Below are 13,216 nucleotides of genomic sequence, written 5' to 3'. Positions count from 1 at the left end.
GGGGGACAAAGTGGGGAGTGTTTATTTTTTATTCAGTCTTTTCAGTGGTTATTTTCTTCAGTCCATTATCCTACTGTGGCTACATTATGTTCTTATGCTCAACTTTCCAGATTTGACTACATGTATTTAAAAACAACAGCAGAGGATTTTTTTATTAAAAGCATTAAAAACAACCACTTGAACCATGAGCCATTTTACCCAGCTCTGATACTGAATTTCTTTCCTTTGTCAGCTCTATACATATGTCAGAGATTGAGGATTTTTCTTTTTATGCACAAACTCTGTACAGTAATTGCATCTTCTATGGAACATCAAGTCTTTTGGCAAAAAGACCATTGTACTGAAGGAATACTTGGTTATATAACGGGGAGATATAATCCAGAATAAGTGCATGGCCCATGCAATAGTGACTGATATCTCAACATGTCAGAGTAAATGACGGAATTTAATTGTTAAACTTTTTCAACATGGAAAAAAATCCCACTGACAGTGATTGCTGTTGGTTTGATCTGCATCTTGGCAAACCCCCAGATTTTTAGTTAAGCAAAAACAAGAACAAAAAATTTAGTTTCCCCTGCAAATATTTAAGGATTTTTACTGCTCACAGAATACTGGAAAGTGACAACAAAAAAAAAAAAAAAAGAGAGAAAAAGAAAAAAAAGTGAGAGACACCTGCTTCTGTTAGTGTCTCCTGCTTGCAAGTTTGTTACTCACACCATTGGAGGCAGGAGAGAATGAGCACCTGTCCCCAGGCTGAGGAACTTGTATGGCACTGCACAGTCCCTATCTCTGCACAGTGAGAAGGATGGCTGGGGCTGAAAAAAGCCCCATTCTATCTTTTTGAGGAAGAAAGGAAGGCAGCTGCAATAGTTTTAGGAGTGGGTGAGAGCTGAAAGTATGACTTGTGAAGATGCTCTTTGATGAATGTACAGCATACGTGGAGGAAAAATAAGAGTTTGCCAAGTGCAGACATCTTCTATTCTCTTATAGCTAAAGCTGCTTTGATCTCAACCTGACAAGCCGTGTGTATATTATACCACTGAAACCACTTTAGTCTTTTCAACTCAAAAAACAAATAGCCCAGGGACCTAAATGCGGGATGACCACGCTCCAGCACGGTGTGGGTGGAGGGAGGCAGAGATCTCTGAAGGTTGCTCTTGGGGAAAGAGGTTTATTGGGGGTGCAGGAAGGTCCGAGCCTCGTGCTCTCAGGCGTAGCATGTGGACGGGTTTAAGAGGGCAAGGGAGTGGAGAGACAAAAGGAGGGTTTAGGAGAGGGGAAGCCCCAGGGGGGGAGGGAGAGGTTCTAAGAGGGGAGGAAGTTCTAAGAGAGGGGAGAGGTTCCAAGAGCGGGAAGAGGTTCCAAGTGGCCGCATGGCTTCTCGGAGCCCCCTTTTCAGGGGCTCCTAGGTGGGCTGGGATAAGGCATGGGCCAATGGGGTTACAGATGCTGATGTTTTAGGGGCAGGTACAGAGGTGTGGGATGAGCCACACATCTTCTGGGGGGTGAGATGTGAAGAGAGCCTGACAGAGGAATGGTTGTACAACAGGGGACATGATACTGTAAAATTAATCCAAATAGGGAGGGCTACGTGACTGCTGCAAAGTTTGCATGACCCTGAAGAGTAGATGGTGTGCAGAAAGCAGGATATTGAAACTGCTTGGTATGTAGAAATAGATAGAGAACAAAGAAGTACTAAGCTGTTCTAACTGCAAGGCCAGCTGGACAGGCAAGTATCGATCACAAAGATACTTTTAAGATAATAGTACAAGTCACGTAGCAACCAATCATGAGCTTGGCTTTTGCAATATGTATGAGCTAATTAACGAACATATATAAACTGTGTAATCTGTCACAATAAACTGAGACTTGATGATCATGATATCATGAGTCTTGTCTCCCGCGGCATTCCCTCTAACAACTGGCTCCCGAAAGCAGGGACCTTATCCGAGCCTAAGGCGAGAGAGGTGCTGCGTTGGAGTGCGGGTCCTGCGGCTGGAAGGACGGCGAAAATAAAGAGAAGAGGCGAAACGCTCTGCTCCGCGCCCTGAGTGACCGCAGCGGCGAGCTCAGCCGATACGTGCTGCCGAAGCCTGAAGGAGCCAGCAACGGTACCGACGTAATCATGGAAAGGCAAGCAGCATATGATTTATTTAGTGCTTCTCTTAGAAAAAGGCAGATTAGGGGGATTGACTTAGATAAGGATCTCCCTTCGCTATTGCATCATGCTGAGTCTTACGGCTTTTTCGTTAACCCCCATAGTGTTCATGAACTTTCCGAATGGAGAAGATATGGGGATAAGTTGTGGGAGTTAGTGTTAGATGAGGATAAACCGTGCAAGAAAATGAGTAAACTTTGGAGAGTGGTTGATAACGAATTGTTAATGTGTCAGGCAGAAAAGAGGGCGGTGGAAGTGATACGGACAGCTCTGGAGAAAAATAAGGAATGTGAACCCTCGCTTCTCTCTAGTGAGCCAAACCCTCCGGTTCTCACAAATTTTCCCATTCCCATCTCTGCTTCTGAAATGCCTGTACCTCCCATAGACACTAGTAGCATTGAGGTGCTGGAAATTGAGATCCAAATTGCTTTATGGCAACGGGACTGGGATCCCAAATTCACTTTGTGTGAACGGGGATCAGGTAGAACGGAGCGGGCGCGGGGCCAGACAGAGCGGGGCCGGCCAGCACCGAGCCGGAGGCGAGCCCGGGGCGGAGCGGACATCAGCCGAGAGACGGAAGGCTCCTTGTTGCCGAGCAGCAGCGCAAGGGGGGAGAGGGGCGTTCCTGGGGCTCAGCCGCGCTGGAGCCGGAGCAGGCGGGGCGCGGCCGTGGCGGGGGTGTCTCTTCTCCCATCCACAAGGTGACACAACAAGGACGGGAGCGAGGCGGCGCCGCCCCTCATCTCCCCGCAGCGCCCAGCAATGGCGGCGGAGATGGCGGCACAGTCCTGGTTGCCATGGCAGCGACAACGCCGAGAGCAGCAGCGCCGCCGGTGGCGGGATCGCAACACTACAGCAAAAATTTCAACAGCATCTTCCCAATTTCTTACAAGAGTCAGAGACGTAATGAAAAAGTACAGCAGTACCGAGTGTTTTCCAAGATACCAAGAAGGATGAACATTATGTGAATCAATGTTATTTCAAATATGATATGGATAAAAATCACTGTATAAAGATAGAAATGTTAGTAATGATTTAATTACCAAAAATGTCTCTGAAAACCAAGAGTTGAGAAAATGTCACCTGATGGAATTTTTGTATTGAGTTTGTAATCTCTGTCTTTGGGTTTTTATAGATAATAATATAAGTAATAATGATTTTTAAGTTTTATAGATAATAAAATAAATAGTGATTGTTAAGTTTTTGTAAGTAATGATAAGTAGTGATTGTTACTAATGTTATATGAGTGCTTTAAAAGGATTGTCTTAAACGATTTTAAACATTTCTTGTTAATAGGTTGATCATAAAATGTGAGTTGTCTGATTTTTGTGATAAGAATTATTATTAAGGTATTAAGGTATTAAGGTATTAATATGTTGTTATAGTATTTACAGTCAGTTTTCATATGTTTTATTGTCTCTTTAGGTGATTGATTACAAGATATTTTTTCAGGATCCTGTGGTTTTGATTTTTTAACTACTCATGTGTTTTCTTTATCCAATCTTTTATGCAGCTGCAATTCATCTTCCTTTAAAAATTCATTGTCCAAATTTTAGTTCAAGATTTCAGACTTCAAATTTTCAGATTTCTGAAGAAAGGGTTTGTTGTATTTAGAGAATTTTTGTCTTGAAAGAGATTTTAGACAGGTTCAATTATTTGATAGTTTGATAAAGTTTTAATAATAAGGTTTTTTACTTATAACTGTTATTTCTAGGACTTTTGTTTTATAATGTGTTAAAACATATCCTCCAATTAGAGTTTGAGCTCTGGCCAAGCTCTGGCTCTACGTGGATGGTGTGATTGACCCAGGTGTTTTCTGCATCAAAAAGTATTCAAGTCCTTTTGGCTTGACAATTTGACCATGTAGGGCAGCTGAGCCTCAAAGGGAGTTTTGGAGAGACATGATCCGGACATGTTTTATCCAAATCTCTGTTGTTTTAAGGTTTATCAGCTGCTGCAGACTCTGGGATGACAATTTGATAGTGTAGCACTTGGTAACTGTGATTTTATATGTAATATTAATTGTGTATTATCTAATTGATTTTTATTTGTTGTTAGTTTCTTTACTATATGCGTTGTTTTGTTCTTGATGTTTTTTCATGTTTATTATAAAGATGTTGATATTTCCATTTCTTCATGCAAATTTTAGGAAACAGAATTGAGAGAGGACCCTCCAGTCCCTGTGGGGAGTGTTGAGTTTGTTTGTGTTTTAGCAGGTGCAGAATCTGGATAGATTTCAGTGAAGAATGTTAAACTTACCAATTTCAAGAGAACACTAATCTCTCCACAAGTAAATCAGAGGATGCACAGCAAAAGTGGATTGTGCAAAGATTTGTGTTTCACCCACAGAAGATTGTAGACTTTGGGTTTTTTCATTGTGTTTTTAATTATGTTATAGACTTTTTTGCTAAGTTTTAATGAGTTTTAGTAATGCCTGTGATTTTTCTGTTCATTTTACCATTGCTTTTCAATGGCAAAAGAAAAAGAGGGACAATCAATTAGATAATCAAAAGCATAACATTAAGTTTATCATAAATATAGTTTGTATTTAGAATTAAGTTTGTTCCTTTCATGTTAAACAGAACAATCAAAAACATGAGAAATATGAAGTGGGGTGCACTTCTGTAATACTAGCCTCATTTTTCACCCCACGAGTTGCTTCAGTGCAAGCTCTCACACAATTGAAAATCCTAGCCTACTGGACAAAAAAGTAAATTAGTATTCCATCTAAAATGTTGAGTGAGCTTGCCACAAATATAAGTAATATCTGTCATGCAGTTCTGCAAAACAGAGCAGCTGCCACTAATTTACTTCTTCTAGCCCAAGGTCATAGTTGTGAAGAATTTGAAGGAATGTGCTGTATGAACTTATCTGATCACTCTACATCTATCCATAAGCAAATACGAAAATTGACCGAAGCTAACTCAACAGTTAAAGGTAGAGGATAGATTAGGTTTAAAAAGATAGCTAAAAGGATTGGGGATCGGACCATAGTTAAGAGACATTATCAAATACAGCATAATAGTTCTAAGCATAATTGTGATACTTTTGCTTGTTTTGCCCTGTGTGTTTACTTGCTTGCAAGGCTTGATGCAGCAGATTGTGCAGAAAATGCTGAATGCACACCTTCTTGTACAAAAGGAAAACGGGGGAGATAAAGAGAGCCTGACAGAGGAATGGTTGAACACCAAGGGACATGATACTGTAAAATTAATCCAAATAGGGAGGGCTACGTGACTGCTGCAAAGTTCGCATGGCCCTGAAGAGTAGATGGTGTGCAGAAAGCAGGATATTGAAACTGCTTGGTATGTAGAAGTAGATAGAGAAGAACAAAGGGGTACTAAGCTGTTCCAACTGCAAGGCCAGCTGGACAGGCATGTATCGATCATAAAGATACTTTAAAGATAATAGTACAAGTCACATAGCAACCAATCATGAGCTTGGCTTTTGCAATATGTATGAGCTAATTAACGAACATATATAAACTGTGAAATCTGTTACAATAAACTGAGACTTGATGATCATGATATCATGAGTCTTGTCTCCCGCGGCATTCCCTCTAACAGGGCACTGCCTGCAGCCAGCCCGGGCACAGCACAGAGGCACAGAGAGCTTCAATCAGTCAGGGCTGGGAAGGGGCTGAGAAGTGCCTGAGGCAGAATCACTGCCAGCCCTTGGCACAGGAATCTCTGGCTGCAGGACAATGCAGCTGCAGCTCCTGTAGTGATCTCCTAAAGCTGGAACATCCCAATGCCCACAGATCCTGTGAGTACTGAATATTTCTGGTGCAGGGGACGTGAAATGCTCATGGAGCTCTGACATGGTGAGGGCTTCTGATCCTCCATAGAATATTTCCAAGACAAGGATTTTTATAAAAATGAGGACATTTCAAAGACTTTGTATTCTGTTTTCTACTATTGGAGAATAGCAGGGATGGGGGATAAATATTAAAGGTTGATTAGGAATTTTGAGAATTGCCTGAGGTATCTGAACTGTTACTTTTAGTGATCTAGAGATTCACAGGAGATCCCTAATGTGCTTTCAGCCCCTCTGCCCATGGACAGCCCCAGCATCACCTTTGCTGGAGCCATCAGGCTCAGTCTGAGCTGTCCTTTCTCCCAGCTGCAAACAGAACCTGCCCCCAGCCAGTGCCCTGCAAACAGGCAGGGTTCTGTCAGGCCAAGGAGAGTGCACAGAGATTTGGGGTCTGGGAGTGCTGGCAGGGAGAGATCAGGCACAGGGAAACACCTGCAGGAGGAAAATCTCCAGGAAGCAGAGAGAAGATCAGGGAAGGAGAGAGAACAAAACCCAGATATGCTGTGGCAGGGAGAGTTTAGAGATGTCCAGAGGATCCCCTCCAGTGCAGCCCCTCCCTCTGAACAAGCCCCCTCCCTCCTGTGCCCCAGCCAAGCCTCTGCCCTCAGGGCCGGGGCTCCAAGGCGTGCAGCCCCTCCTGTGCAGGCAGAGCTGCAGCAGAGCCGTGGGGCAGCTCTGCAGCCCCGGGCCCAGTTCCCTCTGCAGAGCACAGGGCTGGGAGCAGCTGCCCGGCACTGGGGGCTCTGGCAGGGGCACAGCTGGCTCAGGGTGACACAGCTGTCCCCAGTGCCCGGCTCTGGGCAATGCTGGCAGTGCAGCCAGGGAAGGAGCTGCACCTCCCTTCATCCAGTGCCATCAGAGGGACACTTGGAAGTGTCCCTGAGATTCCAGTCCAAGCTGTGAGCTTCAATCCAGGGTGCAAACATGTCCTAGAGCATCTCTGAGTTATAAGATTGATGGGGAAAGGCAGAGGTGTTCTGAGACTGAAAATGCTTCTGGGTTGGTGAAATGAGCAATGTGAGTCCTTGCCTACAAATGTGGAGCTGGGCTGTGGTGGATCCATCTACTCTCAGCAGTACCTGGGGGTTTTTTAGGGAAAATGTTTGAAGCTGATCATCCTAATCCAGAGAAAGGTTAAAGCCCAGAGAAATTCTAAAGAGGTCAGAATGACAGAGCATCTCCCCTCACTCTCCTCTCATCACTTTGCTGCACAGAACTTATTCATTTCTCCCTGAGTGAAGCAGAAATGCTGAGGATTTCTGACTTCCAGGAACAGCAGTACTCATATAAGGGTGTTTATGAAGAAAACCCCAGAATTGTAGAACACAAAAGACTGTCTATGTGTGTTCTAGGGGAGGGGGTATGGGAAATGTCTTTGATTTTGGTTACAGGCATTGCCTCTAATTCTTCACTGTCCTTTCTCCATGAACAGGTGCCCATGTGCAGCCACAGCAAATGTCCAACAGCAGCTCCATCAGCCACTTCCTCCTGCTGGCACTGGCAGACACGCGGCAGCTGCAGCTCCTGCACTTCTGCCTCTTCCTGGGCATCTCCCTGGCTGCCCTCCTGGGCAACGGCCTCATCATCAGCGCCGTAGCCTGCGGCCACCACCTGCACACGCCCATGTTCTTCTTCCTGCTCAACCTGGCCCTCAGCGACCTGGGCTCCATCTGCACCACTGTCCCCAAAGCCCTGCACAATTCCCTCTGGGACACCAGGAACATCTCATTCAAGGGATGTACTGCACAGGTCTTGTTCTTTCTCTTCTTCATCACAGCAGAGTATTTCCTGCTGACCATCATGTGCTACGACCGCTACGTGTCCATCTGCAAACCCCTGCACTACGGGACCCTCCTGGGCAGCAGAGCTTGTGCCCACATGGCAGCAGCTGCCTGGGCCAGTGCCTTTCTCAATGCTCTGCTGCACACAGCCAATACATTTTCCCTGCCCCTGTGCCATGGCAATGCCATGGGCCAGTTCTTCTGTGAAATCCCACAGATCCTCAAGCTCTCCTGCTCTAAATCCTACATCAGGGAACTCAGGCTCATTGAAGTTACTGCTTGTTTAGGACTAGGTTGTTTTCTGTTCATTGTTTTCTCCTATGTGCAGATCTTCAGGACTGTGCTGAGGATCCCCTCTGAGCAGGGACGGCACAAAGCCTTTTCCACCTGCCTCCCTCACCTGGCTGTGGTCTCCCTTTTTGTCAGCACTATGATGTTTGCTCACCTGAAGCCCCCCTTGATCTCCTCCCCATCCCTGGATCTTGCACTGTCAGTTCTGTACTCAGTGGTGCCTCCAGGCCTGAACCCCCTCATCTACAGCCTGAGGAACCAGGAGCTCAAGGCTGCAGTGTGGAGACAGATGACTGGATGCTTTCAGGAACATTAAAGTGCAGGCCAATTTCTGGAAATCACTTGTAATAAAAGTTATCTTTGATACTTCTTGTTGTTTTCCTCTTGGAGGTTCTTTTTCTTTGTTTTACATTTTAATGTTGTCCACAAAGAAATGTCATTATTTGTGTCATTTCTCATTTTATTTCTCCCCACCTTCCCTGTGGCCACAGACTGTGTCATTGAGGGGCTGTGCTCTCAGTGGTTTTAAAGGAACTAAAGGATGTCCCAGCACAGTTTTCTGCAGAGATGCCCTTTTGTTGCCTTCTCTGGAGCTGCAGCAGCAATGTCTGTGTGCAGAGCTGGGGCAGATCAGGGCTGGCACAGCAGCTGTGCCCAGGAGCAGCAGCACTTGGTGCTGCCAGTGCTGCTCCCGTGGCCCTGCCCCGCTGCCCTGGTGGCCCTGGTGTTGCTGCAGGGCCTGAGTGCTCTCGGGGCCGGGCACAGTCCTGGGGGTGGCAGTGCCGGGGCTGCAGCAGGGACAGGCCATGGGCACTGCTGGGGCAGCGCTGATGCCTCAGGCCAGGGCCTGGGGGCTCCAGGCTCCTTGCCCAGGCTCTCTCAAGAACACGGCCAGGCCAATGCTCAGCACAGAAAACCCCCGTGAGCAGCCCCAGGCTGGCCGTGGGCAGGCTGGGGGCAAACAGCACGGCTGGTGCTCTGCAAGGGCCCTGGGGGAGATGGGAAGGAGCAGCAGAGCAGGGGCTGATCCATCCCCAGTGTGCTGCACAGCCCAGGGCAGCGTCCCAGAGCGTCCTCATGGAGCTGCCAACAACATCCCCCCTCTGCAGCCCTGGCCTCTGCCCCAGCTCACAGAGGTGCCGCATCCTTGCAGGCACAGACACGGCAGCACTGGCTCAGCAGCCCCTGTTTGCATTGCACACAGCAGGCGGGAGCACCCCCATGCTGGTGCTGTGGGGACATGAACCTGAGGCAGCACAAATGCCATCAGCCCCTGGGGCCAGGAAGGGCTGGGGGACACCAGGGAAACCACTCAGCTTTGTCCTGGCCTCTGCAGTCAGCCAGAAAGTTTGTTCCCATCAGCTGGGAGTTTCCTATCCCACTGCAGATGCTGCTGCTCAGAGCCAGGGCTGCCTGGCAGCCACCCCCAAACTGCCCTGAGCATTTCCTTGGCTTCACCTTTGCTTTCTTTACTCTTCCTGATACAGATTTCTTCCTCTTGCCCATCCTTGTTCCCTCCCCTGCACACAGCCCATCCCTGTTTGCCCTTTCCTCTCTGACCCCACTCTCCATTGCAGTTCCTGACTTGGCACATTGGGAACATCCCTTGGGGAGCAGGATCATCCCACAAGTGCTGCAGGAATTGTCTGCAGGCTCCTGCAGTGCCTGATGCTGCTCCCTTGCCAGAGGCACCCCAGGCCAGGGGGGCACATCTGGGCTGCTGTGTCTGGCTGTGGGGCTGCCTGTTCTGGGCAGTGAGGAGGAGCTGCAGAGGCTCTGCAGGACTGACAGGATGGGCTTTGGGGCTGTGAGGAGAAGCTGAGGGACCTGGGCTGCTGGAGCTTCTGAAGAGGAGGCCCAGGGCTCCTTCTGCAACTGCTCCAAGGGTGGTTTCAGAGAATCCCAGAATCAACAAGGCTGGAAAAGTCCTTGGAGGTCATCAAGTCCAACCTGTGCCCTGACACCACCTTGTCTTCCCTGAGCTTCCTCTTCTCCAGGATCAAATACCCCAGCTCACTCAGCTGCTCTTCACAGTACTTGTGCTCCAGACCCCTCACCAGCCTTGTTGCCTTTCTCTGGACATGCTCCAGCCCCTCGATGTCCGCCCTAAATTGGGGGTCCCAAACCAGACACAGCACTCGAGGTGCTGCCGAACCAGTGCCCAGCACAGGGGAAGGATCACTGCCCTGCTTCTGCTGGCCACACCATTCCTGATCCAGGCCAGGAGCCATTGGCCTTCTTGGCCACCTGGGCACTCTGCTGGCTCATGTCCAGCCTGCTGTCCATCAGTCCCTGCAGGTCCCTTTCTGCCTGGCTGCTGTCCAGACACTCTGTCCCCAGCCTATAGCACTGCAGGGGTTGTTGTGGCCAAAGTGCAGGACCCGGCACTTGGACTTGTTAAACCTCACCTTGTTGGATTTGGGCCCTGGATCCAGCCTGTCCAGGGCCCTGTGCAGAACCCTCCTACCCTCCAGCAGATCAACACTTCTAGACAACTTGGTGTCACCAGGGTTCCATGAGGCCCCAGAGTGTCCCAATGGTCTCCATGATTCCATGAGGCCTCCCAGTGTCACAATGTCCCTTTGGTTCCATGGGAACCCTTGGTGTCACAAAGTCCCTTGGATCCTTGGGCCCTGCAGTGTCACAATGTCACCGTGGTCCCCAAGGCCCTGCAGTGTCACAGTGGATCCTTGGTTCCATGAGGTCTGGCAGGGCAGCAATGCTCTCCTTGGTCCCACAGTGTCACAATGGCCTCTTGGTCCCAAGGGCCACCACAGTGTCAAACATGTTTCCTGCATTCCGTGAGTTCCTGAGGGGCAGCAGTGGCCCCTCAGTTCCATGGGGCTCTGCAGTGTCACAATGGCCCCATCATGACACGAGGTCTTGCTCTGTCAAAAAGCTCTGCATGGTTCCACAAGGCACTGCAGGGTCACAGTGGCCTCTTGGTTCCATGAAGCCTCAGAGTGCCACAATGAATTCCTTGGTGCTGCAGTGTCCTGGACACTTCCTAAATTGGGGACCCCAGAACTGCACCCAGCACTCGAGGTGCTGCCCAACCAGTGCCCAGCACAGGTGAAATGTGGATGAAAACTAAAAACCCCACAATTCCAATAAAAATTTGTAAAGAATGGTATGTTTATTTACAGCGCTGGACACATGTAGGGACTCATTGCCCTTCAATGGACATGCGCACCCCTGAGAAGTCCCAAACCTTTTTTATTACCCTTAATTAATTTCCATAGGCATAGAATTTCACAATAGGTTCATGCATATTCATTCTCATGATTTCATGTTACACTTACAGCTAGTTACACTTGTTCTTGTCAGAAAGTACAGAAAGAACTCCTGGGTCACTCTGCATGGTCTGTTTAAAGGCCCAAGGAGTCTTTCTTATCTCTTTTTAGTGTGGAAATTTGCATTCTTTCTCTTTAGCTGGGGCAACTTTGCTAGTGCTGCAGTTACCAGACTAAACAGCATATTTCACTCATGTTAGCAAGCTCAAAGGAGCACATTTCACCTAAATCCAAATGGATTTCTACCCTGTTAAATTTTCACTCTGTCTCGCAGGGGAAGAATCACTGCCCTGGTCCTGCTGGCCACAAGATTCCTGATGCATAGGAATGCCAGGGGTTGGATGAGGGAAATGGTGGGGGGGGGGAGGCAGGGACGAAGTGTTATTGATTGTTAGCCATGAAGGATCATGATTTTCATATGTATTCAGATTGCATAACAAGGTGCTGGGGTCAATATCAATTGGATATTGCTGATATCAAGATATAAATAAGAAAAGTTAAAAGGACAAAACAATTCTCTCTGCATTGTTTTCAATATAGTCTATCCACTTTGAAGACACTTCTGAAATCTGGTCCTGTCCTGACTGGGCCAAGGGCTACAGCATGAGCGATCTCCTGCTTGATCTGGGTGAAAGCTTGTTTGCTGCTCAGGGCCCCAGTGGAAATTGGTTTTTTTGTGGGCGACCAGGTAGGGAGGGCTCAAAATCTGGCCATACTTGAGAATGTGCATTCTCCAAAAACCTATGGCACCTAGGAAAGCTTGTGTTTCCTTCTTGGTGGTGGATAGAGACATCACGGTGATCTTATTGATGACCTCAGTTGGAATCTGACTCTGTCCATCTTGCCACTTTACCCCAGGAACTGGATCTCTCAGGCAGGACCCTTGACTTTGCTCTTCTTGATGGAAAAGATGGCTTCCAGCAGAATCTGGACGATCCTCTCTCCTTTCTCAAACACTTCCATTGCTGTGTTCCCCCACCAGTGATATCACTGATGTATTGCAAGTGTTCTGGAGCTTTACCCTTTTCCAGTGCAGCCTGGATCAGCCCATGGAAGACGGTGGGGCTGTGCTTCCACCCTGGGACAGTCGGTTCCAGGAGTACTGCACGCCCCTCCAGGTGAAAGCAAACTGAGGCCTGCATTCTGCTGCCAGAGGAATGGAGAAAAACGCATTAGCAATGTCAGCAGTGGCGTACCACTCTGCTGCCTTGGACTCCAGCTCATACTGGAGTTCCAGCATGTCTGGCACAGCAGCGCTGTGGAGTCACTTCATTCAAGCCACAATAGTCCACAGTCAATCTCCATTCTTTGTCAGATTTGCGCACAGGACAGATGGGGCTGTGGAAGGGTGAGTGGGCCTTACTGACCACCCCTTGGCTCTCCAGCTCACGGATCATTCTGTGGATGGGGATCACGGCATCCCGATTCGTTCAATACTGCCGGCGGTGCACTGTCGAGGTGGCAATTGGTACTTGTTGCTCTTCCAGCCTCAGGAGTCCTACTGCAGATGGGTTCTCTGACAGTCCAGGCAAGGTGTTCAATTGCCTAATATCCTCTGCCTCTGCAGCAGCTATGCCAAAAGCCCACCTGAGTCCCTTTGGGTCTTTGTAATATCCGTTCCGGAGGAAGTCTATGCCTAGGATACACGGAGCATCTGGGCCAGTCACTATAGGATGTTTCTTCCACTCCTTCCCAGTCAGGCTCACCTCAGCTTCCACCAGAGTCAATTGTTGTGATCCCCCTGTCACACCAGCAATGGAAACAGGCTCTGCCCCCACATGTCCCGATGGTATCAGAGTACACTGTGCACCAGTATCAACTAAAGCATCATATTTTTGTGGCTCTGATGTGCCAGGCCATCGGATCCACACTGTCCA

At 48.1% G+C, this 13,216-nt stretch overlaps 2 protein-coding genes across 2 annotated transcripts in view; both read left to right on the top strand.

The window, feature by feature from the left end:
- Positions 1 to 13,216, top strand: part of LOC110484395 (uncharacterized) — a 105,554-nt gene that overhangs the window by 41,758 nt on the left and 50,580 nt on the right. The gene's annotated exons all lie outside the window — the stretch shown is intronic.
- On the top strand, positions 7,430 to 8,362 carry LOC144246423 (olfactory receptor 14J1-like). The gene has a single exon (XM_077783817.1). The coding sequence runs from the start codon at positions 7,430 to 7,432 to the stop codon at positions 8,360 to 8,362; it is 933 nt and encodes a 310-aa protein (XP_077639943.1).

This window comes from Lonchura striata, chromosome 6 (genome assembly GCF_046129695.1).
Source record: "Lonchura striata isolate bLonStr1 chromosome 6, bLonStr1.mat, whole genome shotgun sequence".
Lineage (NCBI taxonomy): Eukaryota > Metazoa > Chordata > Aves > Passeriformes > Estrildidae > Lonchura > Lonchura striata.
Note: the sequence above shows the minus strand (reverse complement) of the source record. Positions and strands in the feature narration are given on the sequence as shown.